This window comes from Antechinus flavipes, chromosome X, assembly GCF_016432865.1.
Source record: "Antechinus flavipes isolate AdamAnt ecotype Samford, QLD, Australia chromosome X, AdamAnt_v2, whole genome shotgun sequence".
NCBI lineage: Eukaryota > Metazoa > Chordata > Mammalia > Dasyuromorphia > Dasyuridae > Antechinus > Antechinus flavipes.
The window spans coordinates 6,329,323-6,347,392 of NC_067404.1; the positions used below are offsets into that span (position 1 = coordinate 6,329,323).

General features: G+C 60.2%; 1 protein-coding gene across 1 annotated transcript in view; it reads left to right on the forward strand.

The window, feature by feature from the left end:
* The window catches only part of FLNA (filamin A), a 52,121-nt gene that overhangs the window by 23,750 nt on the left and 10,301 nt on the right, over nt 1–18,070 (forward strand). Inside the window, 19 exon segments of the mRNA XM_051968013.1 lie at nt 230–347; nt 598–860; nt 2,881–3,067; nt 3,070–3,477; nt 5,272–5,445; nt 5,583–5,745; nt 5,841–6,001; nt 6,532–6,702; nt 7,491–7,614; nt 8,007–8,163; nt 9,272–9,461; nt 9,739–9,762; nt 12,281–12,528; nt 13,315–13,407; nt 13,934–14,036; nt 14,150–14,290; nt 14,501–14,629; nt 16,958–17,131; nt 17,394–17,555. Coding sequence (XP_051823973.1) covers nt 230–347; nt 598–860; nt 2,881–3,067; nt 3,070–3,477; nt 5,272–5,445; nt 5,583–5,745; nt 5,841–6,001; nt 6,532–6,702; nt 7,491–7,614; nt 8,007–8,163; nt 9,272–9,461; nt 9,739–9,762; nt 12,281–12,528; nt 13,315–13,407; nt 13,934–14,036; nt 14,150–14,290; nt 14,501–14,629; nt 16,958–17,131; nt 17,394–17,555 — 3,190 coding nt within the window.

Here is an 18,070-nt window from a genome sequence, read left to right on the forward strand (position 1 = left end):
GGTTTAGTCCAAGGGGGGAGGCCAAGAGAGAGAATAGAATCGGCCCGAGATCAGCTCGTGAGTGATGGGCAGAGCCAAGACCAATGCGCAAACCTCTTGGTTTTCTGCTGTGTTTCCAAGCAGGTCATGAGGCTTCTGACATAAGAAATAGAGAAGTCCCCTTTCCCCTCAGAGCTTAGCAGACAGGAACTGAGGGCTGAGTATTGCTATCTCCCTTCCTCCCATCCAGGGCAACATGGGTGTGAACGTGACCTATGGAGGGGACCATATCCCCAAGAGTCCCTTCTCTGTGGGTGTGGTCCAAACCTTGGACCTCAGCAAGATCAAGGTGTCCGGCTTAGGAGACAGTGAGTACTCGAGGAGGGCCGGCCGGCCGGTCCTTTACCCCCGCCCGAGGGTTGCCATTCTCCGAAACCTTGGTCTCCCAGGCGCTGCGTCTGTTTGGTCTGGGGGGAGGCTGGGCTCCTTCCCCTTCCCCTCCCATGGTCGCAAGCGGGCATCGGGGGGAGGCAGTCGCAGCTCTGCCCCCGAGCTTTGTCTGCCGCGTGTGGGCGTTGCACGCAGACATCCCGGTCACACGGCGACTGTTCCCCGCAGAAGTAGAAGTCGGCAAAGACCAGGAATTCACAGTCAAGGCCAAGGGTGCAGGGGGCCAGGGCAAGGTGGCGTCTAAGATCACGGGCCCTTCTGGCAAGGCGGTCCCCTGCAAGGTGGAGCCAGGCCTGAATGCAGACAACAGCGTGGTCAAGTTCATCCCCCGAGAAGAGGGCCCCTATGAAGTGGAGGTGACCTATGACGGTGTTCCCGTCCCCGGGAGCCCTTTCCCGGTGGAGGCCGTGCCGCCGACCAACCCCACCAAGGTACTGAGCTAAATCGACGAAAGGGCCTTTGGGAAGCCACGTGGTGCCACGCTTTACTGGCGTAATAGGTCTCAGACTCCCAGGACCCTACTAAGCGCCAAGACCTGGAGAGATAAAGGAAGCAAAAGCTAGTCCCTGCCCTCGTGGAGGTCACATTCTAACGGGGAGGTAGCTTGTGAATCGATACACATCCAGTGAATGAAAGATCACGTCAAGGGAAAGGCAAAGCCTCCTGCGGAAGGTGGGGTTGGAGTGGAGGCTGGAGGCTGGGGAAGAAGCAAAGGATTCTGGAGAGGACGGGCCCCACTGTGGACCGGCAAGAACAGGGTTGTCTGTGTAGGGAATATAGGGAGACTGGAGAGGTAGAAGAGGGTGGGTAGGGAACGCCCGACGGAAGCGCTTCTGTCCGATCCTGGAGACGATCGCACGCCACTGGCGTTGGGTGAGCTGGGCGGCCGAAGGAAGAACGGTCTGGACTGGGGAAGATGGGAGAGGCAGGCAGACACCCCCCCCACTGCCCCCAATTGCCAGGAGGCCGTTGCCACAATTCAGAGGGGGGCGGGGTCAGGAGAGAGAACGGGGTGCGTTCGAGAGGTGCTACGGGGGTGAGACAGCTGGGCGTTGGTAACAGCTTGAATCTGAGGGGGTGACGCTGAGATTTTGAGCCTGAGCCCCTGGGGCTTGATCGCCTTTGCCAGTCACAAGACAGGGTTCATTCTGGGGCGAGCTCAGTTCTGGACGCATTGATTTTGAGGTACCTACGTGACCCTTAGGAAGCACCACAGGGAGTGGAGTGCTGGGCCAAGGGTCAGGAGGAGCCGAGTTGAAATCCAGCCTCAGGTGATCTCTGGGCAAATCGCTTCACGCTGTTTGCCTCGGTTTCCTCACCTGTAAAATGAAAGCAGAAAAGGCAAACCCCTCCAGTATCCCCACCGAGAAAATCCCAAAGGGGAGCGTGGAGAGTCAGACAGAACTGAAAACGACATGACATCCACTTCGAGATGTTCAGTAGCTAGTTGGTGACAACAGTGTGAAGGAGAGAAGTGAGGGCTGGAAAAAGGTAGGTCTGACAATCAGCAGAATAGAGATGATTAAACCTATGGGAGCCCATGAGCTCCCCAAGGGAAGGAGGTCGGAGGGAGGAGAGAAGAGGACCCAGAATAGAAGCTGAGGGACATCTACAGGTGGAGGGTGTGATCTGGAAGAGGAGCCAGAAGGAGCAGTCGGAGAAGTAGGAGGAAAGCCAGGAGAGGGGGTGTCCCCGAGCCTTGGAGAAAAGGGGGTGTCCGGGGGGAGAGAGCAGGCCACGGCGTCCGAGTCCGCAGAGGTCAGGGACGACGAGAAGAGGGAAAAGGCTTTGGCATTTGCCAACAAAGAGGCTATTGGGAACTTTGGAGAGGGTGGCTTTGGTGGAATCGTAGTGAGTCGACGAGAGACAGTAGACGGCCTTCCTAGAGAGCTTAGCTGCCAAAGAGAGGGCGGTTAGCCAGCATGGACGATTCCAGTCGAGGTTTTGGAGAATGGGAGAGACCCGGGTGTTTTTGTAGGCAATGCTACGGCTGACTGCCTCTAGTCTCCCCCAGCGTCAGCTGGTGCTCCTCTTAGCCGGTCATTACCGAGCAAGAGCGCCCCCCCTTCTCCTCCACTAACCCCAAGGTTCCTGGCCAGTTTGGGGAGCACAGAGGTTACAGGCATATAGGAGTAATACCCCAGCACCTTGCGGTTGAGAAAGCAACCCCTTTCTCTCGTGAGAGATCATGGTAGTGGCGGTTCATTTGGGACTTCCGCAGGCCCACGTGAGGCCCTTCCATGTCCCTTCCCGTGCTGGATCCCATTTACGGCTGAGGAGGTGGGCCTAAAGAGTCAGCTGCTCATCCAGATTAGGGCCAGGCCTAGAGGCGGCCATTTTCCAGCCACGTTCTCATCGCCCGTGAAGGTTGTGCGGTCTTGTGGGGCCAGCTTCCCGCCCTGCCTCTTCCTTCCTTGCCTCACTCGCCCTTTCCCCTTTGCTTCCGTGTAGGTGAAAGCCTTTGGACCCGGGCTGAAGGGAGGCAGCGCCGGCTCCCCGGCCCCCTTCACCATCGATACTAAGGGCGCGGGCACGGGAGGCCTCGGGCTGACGGTCGAGGGGCCGTGTGAAGCCAAAATCGAGTGCCTGGACAATGGGGATGGCACCTGTTCCGTGTCCTACCTGCCCACAGAACCCGGGATTACAACATCAACATCCTCTTTGCCGACACCCACATCCCAGGCTCCCCCTTCAAGGCCCACGTGGCCCCCTGTTTCGACCCCTCCAAGGTCAAGTGCTCCGGCTCTGGGCTGGAGCGTGCCACGGCGGGCGAAGCGGGTCAGTTTCACGTGGACTGCTCCAACGCTGGGAGTGCGGAGCTCACCATCGAGATCAGCTCGGACGCAGGCATGCAGGCGGAGGTGCACATCCAAGACAACGGGGACGGCACCTACACCATCACCTACATCCCCCTCTACCCCGGGGTCTACACCATCACCATCAAATACGGCGGCCAGATGGTCCCCAACTTTCCCAGCAAGCTCCTGGTGGAGCCAGCGGTCGACACTACCGGCGTCAAGTGCTACGGGCCTGGTGTGGAGGGCAAAGGTGAGCCCGTGTCCCTGGACAGCTTGTTGCCCTCCCTCCTGGGGTCACGGGAGCCTTCCCAGCCCAGGAAGCTGCTCTGCCTCGTCTCTCTCGTAGGCAGTAAGGGCGAGTTGAGGTCAGTGTAGGGCTGCCTTCCGAGAGACACGACGACTTTCAGGGCCGGGGAGGCGACCGACAACTGGTGCTCTTGGTCTTGCTCGCACGTCTCGGGGACCCTTCTGGGGGGTCCAGGTCACGGTCAGCTGGGGAGTGTCCAGAGGAGAACAGAGTATGCTGAAAGGCGGCAGTTCCTGGAGGAAGGCCCTAAAGGGGGCAGGGCAGACTGGGGACACTTGAGGGTTGTTTTTGAAGGGAAGGCCTTTGGAGGAAGAGGCTCGAGCCATGTGAACAGAGCCCAGGAGCCACGGCGGGTGGGGAGGGAACAGCGCTTAGTTATGGAGAGCCCCAGCACAGTTCGGTATCAGGACACTCCCAGAGCAGACTGGGCTGCCCTTCACCACGGGTTTTCACCCCCTGGGCCTGTCGTGCATGGGAACGGAAAATCGGCCAGCCTAGAAGATAGTGGTCGAGGTTCCTTGCTACGGTTCTGGGCACCTAAGCTGGCCCTCGTCTACTTTGTACCGATCAGTTCTTGGGTTCTTGGTTCTGGGAGCTGGCAGAGACCTTGACTGCCCGCCAGTGCCCCCCTTGGGGGGCACGAGATCCTGTGTCAGAGCCAGGACCTCTGAGTCCAAGCCTATTTTTCCCAATCACATCTAAGTCGATTTTTAACATTCGTTTCGACAAATTTTGAGCTTCAAATATTCCTTGTTCCTGCTCTCTTCTCTCTTTCTAAAGTGCTCGGCACTTTGATATGGGTTATGTACGTGCGATTACACATCAGTCATATTGGGAAAGAAGAAATAGACCAAAAGAAAAAGCCGTGAACAAAAATGGAACGATAGCGGGACACCTCCCTGTGCGCCCCAAGTCCGTTCCGTCTCTCTCTGCCGTGGGTGGATTTTCCATCCCGTCCGACTCCAGACCCGGCTTAGCCGTTGGCAGGTTGGGAACGGACGCTGCGGATCTGCTTGGATCCGAGCTTTCCACCTGCTCCCTCATCTTGAGGAACTCAGACTACCTTGGTTTCTGTTGGTTCCATTATTGTTGGGAATCAAGACAGAGACGGAGTGTAGACGCAGATCCTCCGGCGGGCTTGGTGGGGCAAGGGTTTGACTTAGAAACTTGGAGACAAGTAGGTGAAGTTGATAAACTCAGCCTTCCCAGTGAGGGAACCCCGTGGCCCATGTTAGTGGGTGGGTCAGCCTGGGCAGCTGGGCCCTGCCCGCTCTTGCCGTCTCAATTCCGTAACCTAGAGCTCCTCGCTTAGGCCTGGAAGTCGGGAGGTCTAGCTGCTTTTAATACTCACCTGCCCCTTGATTAGGGCACAACCCCGCCTTCCTTTTCCCTAGTGGCAGTGCTCAGGGCATAAGGGACACCTGCGTACTTAAAAGAGGGACTTTCCCACCACAGCTGCTGGGCGATGGACAAAAGTGGGCAGGTATAGAACACTGGACCCGCCCCCCCCTCTATCCGGCCAGGGCCCTCCGCCTCCCCTTGCACCATGATCCACTCCGTGGCCGTGGCAGGCGCGACGGGGCCGGCTCCGTTTGTTTTTAGTGTCGCTGAAAGGCCACCGGCCGTCAGCTGGGAGGGAGTGCCTCAGGGCAAGCAAGAGATGGGAGCTTCCTGCTTCTGCCGGAGAGCTTGAGGGCCGCAGTGGCCCTCTCCTCACGGTTCCTCACTCTTTTTCAGGGGTGTTCCGAGAGGCCACCACGGAGTTCAGTGTGGACGCTCGGGCCCTCACCAAGGCTGGGGGTCCCCACATCAAGACACGTGTTGCTAATCCATCAGGCAACCTGACTGATGCTTACATCCAAGACAATGGAGATGGAACCTACAAAGTTGAATATACGCCTTATGAGGAAGGTAAAGTGAGAGAGCCTGGGAGTCCCTCTGGGAAAGGGACGAGACGAGGCGGTGAAGCTTTCTCGGAAAGGGCCTAGGGCCTGAGCGACGGAAGTTTCTCCAGACTCACCCGCCGCTTCCTTCTCCCCTCGACTCAGGGGTCCATTCAGTAGATGTGACCTACGATGGCAGCCCTGTACCCAGCAGCCCCTTCCGAGTGTCTGTGACCGAGGGCTGTGACCCATCCCGAGTACGTGTTCACGGACCGGGCATCCAGAGTGGAACCACCAACCAGCCCAACAAATTCACCGTGGAGACCAGGTACGGGGGACAGTCCTGGCGGGCCCGGAGGATGGAGGTGGGGAGGAGGCTGTGGTCTGGCGGAAGGTAGACACCGTTTCCTTGGGGGTCTCCAGGGGCGCGGGCACGGGAGGCCTCGGGCTGGCCGTGGAAGGCCCATCGGAGGCCAAGATGTCCTGCATGGACAATAAGGATGGCAGCTGCTCCGTGGAGTACGTGCCTTATGAGGCGGGCACCTACAACCTCAACGTGACCTATGGGGGTCACCAAGTGCCAGGTAACAGGAGCTACGTTTAAAGCGCGTGTCTGAAAAAGTCTGGGGGCGTAGGGGTCTCACAGGCGGCGTGGGGGAGTGGGGCTTCCGGGCCTGCTTCAGACCTTGTGGCGGTTACGTGGCTCATTTAAGAGGGGCATGGATACACTGAAGAGCCGGCAGTTAGATAGGCAGCGAAGGGCCACAGGCTGTGCCATACGTAAGGCAGTTGGGTAGAAGAGGGCAAAGAAGATTTAAGTGGAAGTGGGATTGCCACGTTGAGTTCTTCAAAGAGCTGACTTCAATGGCTCCTGGGAGTTCGAAAGCTGAATCAGGGCTTTTCTGATGCCGGAAGTCGGCGCGGGAGCCCTATCGGCACAGCCTCTCCCTGGGGGCCTTCCGACCCAGAGGTTCTGGGTGTCTGCCGTCACTCTGTGGGGAGGAGGAGGGAGGCCAGCTGAGGCACGGAAGTGAGAGACCTAGTCTCACCATCCGGCCCTGGGGTCTGGTGCTTTCCTTCACCCTTTCTGGGTCTCTCACCGTGCCCCCAACAGGCAGCCCATTCAAGGTTCCCGTGCATGACGTCACAGACTCTTCCAAGGTGAAGTGCTCAGGGCCCGGACTGAGCCCTGGGGTGGTCCGAGCCAACGTCCCCCAGTCCTTCCAGGTCGACACCAGTAAGGCGGGCGTGGCCCCGCTCCAGGTCAAGGTGCAGGGGCCGAAGGGTAAGTGAATAAGCGGCTGCCTTCTCGACGGGAGCGGGGCTTACCTAGCGCCCACTGCCATGGTACGGGAAGGGCTCCAAGGCAGGGGCTTAAGCGACTGGGTGTCATAAGGAAGGAAGCAAGCATTAAGTTCTTACTGGGTGCTGGGTGCTCTGCTTTGTAAATAGTACTTCATTTGCTCACCAGAACAACCCTAAGAGCCCCGATGCTTTTTTTGCCGATGAGGGAACCGAGGCAGAGAGGGGTTAATGACTTGTCCGGGGGCCCAGCCTAGTAAGTGCCTGAGCCAGAATGAAATTCAGGTCTTTGTGGCTTCAGGCCCAGCACTCTATCCTCTGTACCATCCGACTGCCTCCTAAAGGCACGGGAGGCCCCGAGTTGGGATGGTACGGCGACGAAAGGCGTAAGTGTACGGACGGCCAGTGAGTTGGCAGACGGATGGTGCTTGGGAAGGAGAGAAGGACTGATGCCCTGAAGGAGGTGCCCACAGGGGGCTTTTATAAAAGTCTGCGATGAGGTTGGCCAGAACTGAGCAGACCGGGAGGCTCAGGCTAAATGGAGGTGGTTTCAGCTTCGGGAAGGGAGGGGGAGGCCCGCTTGGGTCACGCTAGCTGTGGGGCCCGACAAAGCCGGAAAGGCTATTTTGCGCGGGGGACCGGGCGTGTGCCAGGCACTGCCCCCCTGCTGGCATTTGGCCCCAGATCGGAACAGAAGTGATGTGGAGTTTGGGGTGAGTGGGGCGTCTTCGCCCAACCTGACGGCCGCTACGTTCTCTTCTGATCCCACAGGGGTGGTAGAGCCTGTGGATGTGGTAGACAACGCGGACGGCACAAAGACGGTTAACTACGTGCCCAGCCGGGAGGGCCCCTACAGCATCTCGGTGCTCTATGGGGATGAAGAGGTTCCTCGTAGGTAAGTGCCCTAGGGTGGGGAGGGAGCCAACCGGCTTCAGGAAGCAGGGAAGTCTGGCTTGGCAGACGAGAGGGTCAAAGAAATGTCGCCTTTCCTAGAGGGGGTCTTGGGGATAAGAAGGTATGGTGCGTGAGTGGCAACAGGGAGAACTGTCCAGAAGGGTCATCTAGGAAGTGTGGCCCAGAGGAGCCTGGGAAATGCCTGCCTCTCATTGGGTTGTGCTCACTGGGTACCGTCAAGGTCATTGGATGTAGGAGAAGGGGGGAGGGTCCCTGGAACTGGTAAATTTGTACAGGTCGGGATGGTAGGCCTTCTCTTCTCAGCCCCATCTAGGAGGTCGTGTCCCCTCACGTGGGTTTTGTTTTGTTTCCCTCCCCACCTCAACCTTGTAGTCCCTTCAAGGTCAAGGTTCTGCCCACTCACGATGCCAGCAAGGTGAAGGCCAGCGGCCCCGGGCTCAACACCACGGGCGTGCCCGCCAGCCTGCCTGTAGAATTCACTATCGACGCCAAGGATGCTGGCGAAGGCCTGCTCGCCGTCCAGATCACGGTGGGTTGGTCGGCTTCGGGGGAGGCGGTGTGCCCGGCTAATTACAAAAGCCACAAAGCCAGCCTGCGAAAGGTGAAGGGAAGCCCTTCCTGCAGGAGGGGGGGCCTAGCCCCACCTTGGGATTCAGGCACCAAGTGTTGATTATCAACCACTCCCGTGTGCCCAGAACTGGCTGAGTAAAAGCCAGAGGAGCGGGCGGGCCCGATGTTGCCCTTTGCTGCAAAAGGGCGAGCGGTGTGCCCCTGCCCGGCACGAAGTTGTTCATGAGCAAAGAGCTGCTGAAGTAAGTGGGCACACGATAGCGGAGTGTGCCGGCCGTGTGGCGGGAAGGCTCTTTGTGCCGAGGGCCCGCCAAGGGGGCAGGGCAGCGAGGAGGACCCGGAGGGGCTCGGGTGGGACCGGTGGCCAGACCTGGGCCTTGCCCTCAGAGAGCCGTCTGGAGAGTCACAAAGAGATGGGGTGAGAAGGGCAGCCTGGGGCAAATGAAGCCAAACCTTGGGGGAGGAAGGAGGAGGTCTCATCTTTCATCTAGCCCGTCCCAAAAGTTCTTGGGCTCGCTCGCTGCCCTGCTCCCTGTGTGCTGCTCACTTGGGATGATCGTGTCCCAAAGGCTGGCTGGCCTAGGTGGGAGTGTGGAACAGTCCCAACAGCTAGGCTTAGGGCAGGGGAGCTCCCCGGGCCAGGGGCTCGTGTCCCGGGGCCCTGTCGGCCAAGGTTCAGGAGAGCCTTCTCTTTGAAGAGCCGGGTTCGTAAAGGCGCACGCTCAGAAGAGGGCTCACTGAGGGGAAACGCGGCAATCCCGATTTTGTCACAAGTTCGTGGGTCTCGGCTTAGAAATCCCTAACTTGGAGTCGGGAACGCCCGAGTTCCAAACGTGGGTCTGAGCTTGAGCCCGCGGGTCCCTCGGCCACAAAAGAAACGGGCCGGACCGCGGTCCTCCCCGGTCCTCTCGAGCCTCTCGGTTTCTCGGGCTGAGAATCCCGCGGGCTCTTGGGTAACCTCTGCGAGGCCCCGGTCTCTTCCCCACTCTGAGTCTGGGGGAGCTGAGTCCCACGCGGCAGTAGGTTCGGGGAGTCCCCCTCATCCCGGCTTCCTCCCTTTATGGCAGGACCCCGAAGGGAAACCCAAGAAGACCACGATCCAGGACAATCAGGACGGCACCTACACCGTGTCCTATGTCCCCGACATGACGGGCAGATACACGATTCTCATCAAGTATGGGGGTGATGAGATTCCCTTGTCCCCATACCGTGTCCGGGCCCTGCCCATGGGGGATGCCAGCAAGTGCACGGTGACAGGTGAGAGTGGCTGGTGGGGGAGGGGCCTCGTGCCCCCTGGGGGGAAGGGTTGGCGGGCCCCCTCCCCCCAAGCCGAGGTCGGGTCAGCAGCCCTGCAGACACTCGCTTTCTTACAGACACCCCTCGTTTCACCGCTGCTCACCGCCCCCCCCAGTTGTCTGTGTGTGCAGATGTGTGTGTGCGCGTGCGTGTGTGGGTATGCAGGTGGCATTGGCACCTGGTGTGACCTGGTTTTCTCACTTGACCTTTCTCCTTGCTCTCTGCCCTTTCACCTCAGTGTCAATCGGAGGTCACGGGCTAGGTAAGCTGCTTGCTGGTGCATACCCCAAACTCGTCCCTGTCCGGAGGGACAGGTTCCTTTCCCGCTTGTCCCGGCTCCCCTCAAACCGTTCACAGCTGCGGCCACTCTGGGCAGTGCTGGGGGGGGCGAGGACAGGGTAGACTCTGGGTTGGGGGGAGCTCCCTCAGGCGAGGCGCTCTCTCAAGGCTCCCCCCTTGGCCCTCGGGTTCTCTAAGGAGCGGCTGTGAGCTGTTTGGGTCGGGGGCATCCACGGGGACCATCTTTGCCAGGGAGCCTCGGGGTCTGGGGATCTCGGCACAAACGCTGCCCCTCTTCCCAGGGAAGCTGGGCCTGGTACCTGGCTCTGTCTGCCCCGCCCCCATCACCTCCTCCAGGGGCAGCCGTCTGCCCCCCGTCCCTCCCTTCCTCTCTTCCTTGCTAGCTGAGGAAACCCCGCCTCCCCCTCCCCAAGAGCCCCGACCCAAGGACCGAGGGTGTGTGCCGTTTGCCCTGCCCCGGCCCAGAGCGGGCCTCCGTCCCCTTCCCAGCCTTGGCCGGATCCGCAGACTCCTCTCCCCACCTCCAGGGGGTGCATGGCAGGGGGTGGGGGGGCGTTGCTGGGGAGGTGGCTCCGCCGGCATGGCAGAAGACAGCGTTCTGCATCTTCTCGCACCCGCCCCGTTCCCGGCCCACTAACCCGTTGCTCCTCCGAGCCCGAGCAGTGACGTTGTTTCGTGTGACCCGGGGGCCCTGACTTTGGGGAGAGCGGAGAGGGGGCCCGAGGCGACCCTCGCGAGGGGAACCCATGGCTTATGAGGGAGGGAACTCTGCAGTTGGGCCTTGAAGGCCAGGCCAGCCAGAGGGCGAGATGGGGGGCTGTAGTTGCACACGTTCTGGCTCCCGGGGAGGGGAGAGAAAAAGCCCAGGAAGGGGGCAGCCATGTTGTGCTTGTGTCCCCGCAGCCCGGTTTGGTGTCCCCTCGTGAGGGGTGTCACGTGGGCCTCCGTCAGGGTTGGTGCCGTCTACGTGTTCGGTGTATCGCTTTTAGTCGAGCACTCAGAAGAGGGCCAGGGAGGCTGGGAGAATGGCGTCAGCAGGGGCAAGGTGGCGCAGGGGGCGGGTGCTACAGGAAACCGGAGGGGCAGAGGCCAGACTGCTGAGGAAGAGCCTCAGGCGGCCCGTCCCTCATGTCGGGAGCCCAAGGGCCCTGCTGAGGAAACCCAGGGGTTTGAGCGGTGAGGAAGGGGAGGGCGGCGGCCGCTCCGGGCCGGGCGGCCGGTGCACGGTGTTCGGCCCGCCCCGGTGCATTGAGCTCTGGGTACCTGGGGATGTTTAGATGTAGGATTGGCTACGGTGGGCCAGGGCAAGATGAAGCTTGTGGGCCTGAGAGCAGTGGAGACGGCCCAAGAATCAGCCGGGTCCCCAAGTGGAGGTGGGGCGAACTGAAGCGCCCCTTGTGGCCCTCTTGCCTTGAGCACAGTGGGTGCTTTCTCTGAAAGGTTTAGTGGGATCTCACTGGCCACCGTCGGGTCCTTGGTAAAGGGGCCGGGAGCCCCGTCTCACCTTCCCGGGCAGGGGACCCGTTGACCGGCCTCCCTTCTCATACACACGGTTGCCCAGATTCTAGGCACTCGGGGCTGGCGTCCCAATTCTATTCGGCAGTCGTCGGGGGCGAGATAACCCCCGGGGAGCCGAGCGAGGGTAGCACGGAAACTGCTCGGGCCTAGACCTTCCCGTGTAACGAGAAGATGAGCCCTGGGGTGCCCCCAGCCCTCGGTCCTTTGCTCTCAAACGTCACTGCCAGGCCCCGCTACTTCAGGCTGCAGTGGGACCCGCTAGGCGGCTGCTGTTACTGCTGCTTCACCCCCTCCCAGTGTGCACTACTCCCCCAGCCATCGCCACTACTGCTGTGCTAACCCCGCTGAGCCCCGAACATCTCACTGAACCCCCCCCCCCCGACCGCACTCGCGTGCGCGCACGCTTCACCCAGGTCCCGCCTGGCTCCCGTGCCCCGCCCTATGTCTGGCTGCGCTGGCATCTCCCACGGGGTGAGCGTTCTCAGTCGTCAGGAAACTCAGGACTTCCCGCGGAACCTCGGCGCCCCGCACGCTGCTGCCGGGGCCGGGGTTTCTCGGTTCCTTCCGCAAATCCCGGGAGGAGGGATGAGGCCACTGCGCTGCCAGGGCATGTGCCTGTCCTTAAGTGGAGACGGGCTGATGATGCACACTCACTGCTACCACTGAGCCAGAGACTGCCCCTCCCACAGCCCCCCGGCACCCCAGAGGGCCCCCCCCACCTTTGGGACACCGATCGGCAGCCGGGCCTCGGCCACTCTGAGCGAGGAAGGCGGGTCCGCCGGATCGGGGTGGCCCCCAACACTATGGAGACGGAGCTACTTTCCTGCCCACTGAGAAACTCCTCCCCCCTCCCCTTGGGACAGATGGGGGCTCCCTTGGCTGTGCTTGGGGAGTCGTTGGGGGGGGGACCGCAGGCTCGGCCGAAGGCCCGGGCTCACCATCCCACCCCTGCCCCACACCAGGCACCGGCATTGGCCCCACCATCCAGATCGGCGAGGAGACGGTGATCACTGTGGACGCCAAGGCCGCTGGCAAAGGCAAGGTCACGTGCACGGTGTGTACCCCTGACGGCACGGAAGTGGACGTGGATGTGGTGGAGAACGAAGATGGGACTTTCGACATCTTCTACACGGCCCCCCAGCCGGGCAAATACATCATCTGCGTCCGCTTTGGGGGCGAGCACATTCCCAACAGCCCCTTCCAGGTCATGGTGAGTTGGGCCTCGGGGGGGGCGGGGCAAAGGACGTGAGCCTTTCTCTGCCGGGCTCCCCAGCTATCCACGTGTTTGAGATTTTGGGGTCCCTGGTCATTCCTGAGGCAGGGAACAAAGGCCCCGGTTTCTGGGAAGATTTTCCCACCCCGCCACCCTCATCCCTTTACCGAGTGCAAGAAAGCGAGAGGTAGAACGATGAGTAACGCACCGGAGAGAATGCCGCCACCCTCGATGCCTCGGTTCCTGGGGCCTTCCCTAATCTGGGCCTAACTTTTTTCAAATGCCACGAGAGCCTCCGATCTGCCTCATGGTCCCATGTGAGGGTGGAGCCGGGGGTGTCTCTACCCAAAGTGACCGGCTGGGCTCTGTTTACACGCCGCACCCACACGCGTGAGTCCTTTGTCTGGCGGAATTCAAGCTGTGGAACGGCCTCCCCCATGTGAGAATGCACCAGACAAGTCCTTCCCCACTGGTTGGCCCAGAGCCCCTTTTTTTGCTCTTTTGGGGCAGTGGGGGGCAAGAAGCCAAGCCAGGCGGGACAAGCCATTCCCTCTGGTTTCCAAAAGGGGGCCCGTCCGGCCCTCTCTCGCACCCCTCCAGAGGCCCAGGTGTTTTGCAACTTAGATGCCAAGATGGGCCTGCTCCCATTATCCTAGCTGAGCACGCTAAAGCCATGGGCATCGACAGCCTGGCTCTTGCTCCCTGGTTCGGGCATTCCGGAAGAAGAGCATCCTGGGCGGTTCCAGCTGGTCTGGCTGCTAATAGTCTTCCTTCTCCCTCTAGGCCTTGGATGGGGACCAGCCCAGCACTGAGCAGATGCGGGCCCAGCAGTTGTCAGCTCCATACTCGTACGCACCAGGTGTCCAGCAACCTTGGGTACGAGTCCATTCGCTCTCCTCTAAAACAGAACCACGGGCTGCTCTCGGCCAAAGGACCCGGATCCATTAGGACGTGGGTCTTTGGCTGTTCCGTAGTGGAACGGTCAGAGCACGGGGTGGCAAAGAAGCACTCTGGGCTCCATCTCAGGCCTTCTTTCTGTACTCCCACTCGGCCGCTTCCTCACTGGGCCCCAGAGGTCACCCAGCCACCTGTGGTGGGCTCATGGTTTTCCCACTGGAAAAACGTTCAGTCATAAGGAGCCTGGTATAAACGCTGGGTGCTGAGGGTGCAAAAACCAAGGGCTCCAAAAGCTTATGGTCTACTAGGCCAAGTCTCTGAGGTCTGAGAGCCTGACTTCAGCTTCCCACTGAGGACCGAGACAGAAAAAAATCCCAGTATGGAGAAAGAGGCCCCTCTGACAGAGTGCAGCTCGTTCCTCCTCCCTCTCCCCGGCCTAGCCCCCGTTCACTCGTGGCTACCACCCCTAACCCGGAGCATCTCTATCCCTGCTTTTGCTTCACAGACGGCAGAACGGCCATTGGTGGGCGTGAACGGGCTTGACGTCGCTGGCCTGCGGCCTTTTGACCTGGTCATCCCCTTTACCATCAAAAAGGGAGAGATCACAGGTGAGGAGGAAAGCAAGGGGAGAGGGGAGTCGGAGGCCCGCCGCGGCCCCTCGTCACGGGCGCCGGCCAAGGCCCCCTCCGGCCGTCCCTGAGTCTCTCTCCGGTCCCCGCAGGAGAGGTCCGCATGCCATCGGGCCAAGTGGCGAAGCCCTCCATCACGGACAACAAGGACGGCACTGTGACCGTGCGCTACGCCCCCACCGAGGCGGGCCTCCACGAGATGGACATACGCTACGACAGCATGCACATCCCAGGTGGGCCCGACCGCTGCCTGTTTGGCACCAGTGATTCTTGACATCATGGGAAGCCTTGGAGAAGCCTGACTAAGCTGGGTCGCACCACTCGGGCAGGGGTGGGAGGCAGCTAAGCGGGCCCGGCCCTTGGGTTGGGGAGAGCCCCTGGATAGGCTACAGCTTCCAGGGCACCAAAGGGCCTACCTGGCTGAGCCCTAACCCCACCCACAGGAAGCCCGCTGCAGTTCTACGTGGATTACGTCAACAGTGGCCACGTCACCGCCTACGGTCCGGGCCTGACTCACGGACTGGTGAACAAACCGGCCATCTTCACCGTCAATACCAAGGATGCAGGGGAAGGTAAAGAGACGGGCCTGCCCTCTGGCTGCTTCGGGTTTGCCCACTACCTTCTCTTCCTGGTTTGGGAGGTTGTAGAGCGGTCCCAGAAGGTGGATAGAGGGGCCATGGCCAGCCTCTGATACGAGAAGAGCCTGCATCTGACCCAAACTAGAGCGGGTTCCATCGGGGAGGGAGTGGCGCAGAGGCAGAGGGAGGAGGTGTCCACACCAATGACGTAGGTCCCTACAGATCTAGGACGGGCCCTGTGATGAACCTGTGTCAGGGTTCCCCCACGACTTAGTGACAGGGCTGCCAGTGGACTCAAAAGTGTTGTCAGATCACATGACTCCACGTGTGGGAGGCAGTGGGCTCAGCTGGGGCCAGAGATACTGAATCGACCCCTTAGGTTTACCCTCAACTTGGGGGCTTTCTGCCTTCCAAGTTGAGTAGGAATTCTCAACCAAAACACGGACCGAGGGGAGACCTGAGGGATGCTGGATAGAAGGGGAAAAGCGGTCCTCTGGGAATTGAGAGCTGCCAACTGTGGAGCCGTCCGGTTTCCTCCCCATCCAGTCCTCACTTTGTAGTCCAGCCCCCGCCAATAAGCCCGACAGGCTCTCCACCCAAACTTCCTTGCTGGCCTTTTCTCCTTACGCTCCCCCACCCTTTGTCCTCGTGCCAGATCTGTCTCCATCTCCAATATGTGTCCCCCTCCCCTTCTTGATTCATTTCTGGGATGGCCTGGCCCATCCCCTCTTCCATATTCCTGCAGGTGGGGCTCACCACTCTCACGGAGGCCATCTTTCTATGCCGGTCCTTTGAAGGCTCCCTGTTATTGGGGTTTATGGATCCCCCTTGTTTTCCTGTCAGTTTTCCCTGGGTGTCCCTCCTTCCCCTTCCGGAGAGCCTGCCCTTTAGAACGAAAGAATTGTTTTCCTGACTCTGCTCGCCTCTTTCCCTCTACTTCCTTTCGTGCTGTTTATCGCCTCTTAGAAGGCCCCAGTGTGTCATTGAATTCCCATACCGCAGTCTGCTGAGCCATCCCTCCAACGACCGGGCGTCTCCTTGGTTTCCGTCCCTACTATAAAGAGCATTGCTCTGAAGAGTTTTGTGTAGACAACCACTTTAGTCCTTCTCGGAGTGGGTGTCCAGCCACGGTGCCCCTAGGTCTAGGGGTGAGGGTGGGGCCCTTTGGCTCCCCCACACAATTCCAGAAAGTTCGGCCCTGTTTTGTGCTCAGCCCCCCAACTTCGACTCCTCGTGCAGTGGCCGTCTTGCCGGTTTGCCGGAGGGGAGCCCTCGGGGAGTGGCTCATTCAACTCCTCAAAGTCTTTTGGGAACAGACTTTTGTCAGTATCCGTTGGCCTGAGTGGTTTGTGGTCGGAGCTTACCTCGTTAGTCCCCAGAGTTTTTGAAATCGGGCCCCTTGTCGGCCATTTGGCACAAAGGTTCCCCCACCCCGTCTCCCATCCCTCTCTTAACCCTAGTCACGGTAACCGTGGCTTTTTTAATCGCCCCCCACCCTTGGGTGTTCGCGTTTACCTCTCGGCCATACCTGGGAGAGGTCCCGGCTCTCCCTCTTGGTTGTTTTTATTCGGAGAAGTGCAGTGGCCTGGTGAACTGAGAGCTGGCCTCGGGACACCTGGGATTGAACTCTCCTTCTAGCACACCCCGACCACTGTGTAAACTGAGGCAAGCCCTCAGCACTCTGGACAGCTCCCTCAGACTCTGAATTACACATGTTGGGGCTGGAGACAGATGTGGCATGGCCCTCTCCCCTCCCGAGAAGCTCCTTCCTTCACTGACCCCATTCTGAGTCCACTTTCTAAGCCAAGCTCACGGTCTTTAACATCCAGCTCACGGGCAGCGTATGGCTGTGTACCATGGGTACAGTGTGGGATGGAAGTGTGATCCCGGCAGTCCGCTGGGCTGCTTTCTGCTTTTCCCAGAGATTCTTACTAAATAGGGAGGACTGTCCCCGACAGCCCCGGGCTTATTGGAATCTTCACAGCACATGGCCCCATAGATGTGACGGGACGGTGGCCGTGGCCCCACTACTTCTTCCTAGGCGGCAGCGCGCCCTCCTCCCCTTCCTTTCTTAACACGTATTCCCTGCTGCCGCCTCCTCCTCCTGAGAATGCGAGCTCCACGAGGAAAGGCCCCGTTGTGTATCCCCGGTGCTGAAGTGTACGCATGTTCCCGTACATGCCTGCAGACTGTGGGGGGGGGTGTTGTGTGACACAGAGGCGCTTAACAAAAACTGATCATTTGGATCAAGCCCTCGGGGAGTCCCTGGGAGCCTCTTCCCCTCCCGGAGCCTCTGGGCTCACCACGCTGTGCCTTCTCCAGGGGGCTTGTCCTTGGCCATCGAGGGCCCCTCGAAGGCCGACATCAGCTGCACAGACAACCAGGATGGCACCTGCACCGTCTCGTACCTCCCGGTCCTCCCAGGGGACTACAGTATCCTGGTGAAGTATAATGACAAGCACATCCCCGGCAGCCCCTTCACAGCCAAGATCACAGGTATGGGTCTCTCGGGGCAGGCGAGACGATCTTCTTGGTCTGTCTCAGCTCCTAGACCGGTCGTTAGATCCCGGTAAAAGGGTGAGGGCAAGGAAGTGGCAGTGCGTACGAACGCTCCCACGCCGCCTCCGGGCTGGCTCTTTCTCAGCACGGCCACAGCACAGCGTGTGTCCCTCCTTCGCAACCGATCGAGGAGAACGTCGCGGGTGAGGGAAGAGGTCCAGATTTTGTCCGCCTCCCAGCGTGGTCACTCTCCCCACAGGTGACGATTCCATGCGTATGTCCCACCTGAAGGTGGGCTCGGCCGCCGACATCCCCCTCAACATCACGGAGACCGACATCAGCCAGCTCACGGCGACGGTCGTGCCCCCGTCGGGCCGAGAGGAGCCCTGCCTGCTCAAGAGATTGCGCAACGGCCACGTTGGTTAGGAAGCTCCCGTTTGCCCTCCCTAAGCCTAGGAACAAAGGGAGGGAGTCCCGGGGTGCCAGTTTACTGCCAAGCACAAGGAAAGACTTAGTGGTCACCGGAGCTGTCCCGAACCCGAATGGGCTGCCCGGTGGGAAGTAGTGATCGCTCTGGTACCGCTAGCATTCGAGAAGGTGCCCACCTATCGGAGATGGCACGCCCACTGGCATAGATCAGACCTCAGAGATACCAAGTCGGGCTCTGAAAAGAGCTTCGTGGGCAGGCCCAGAACCAAAGGCCAAATCAAACACAGTGAAACGGAAGAGGGAGGAAAGGAAGGTCTTCAGCTTGCCTTCCGAGCAACTGGGGCCATAGGGTTGGGGGGCAAGGAGGGAAACGTAGGACAGAAGGTGAAGACGAGGGGCGGGCAGTGACTCGCAGGGAAAAGATCAGGGACTCCACCAGCTTATTGTGAGTCAGCGGGCAGTCAGGTGGGAGCACGGGCCACGTTCACGGCTGCTCAGAAGGGAGTG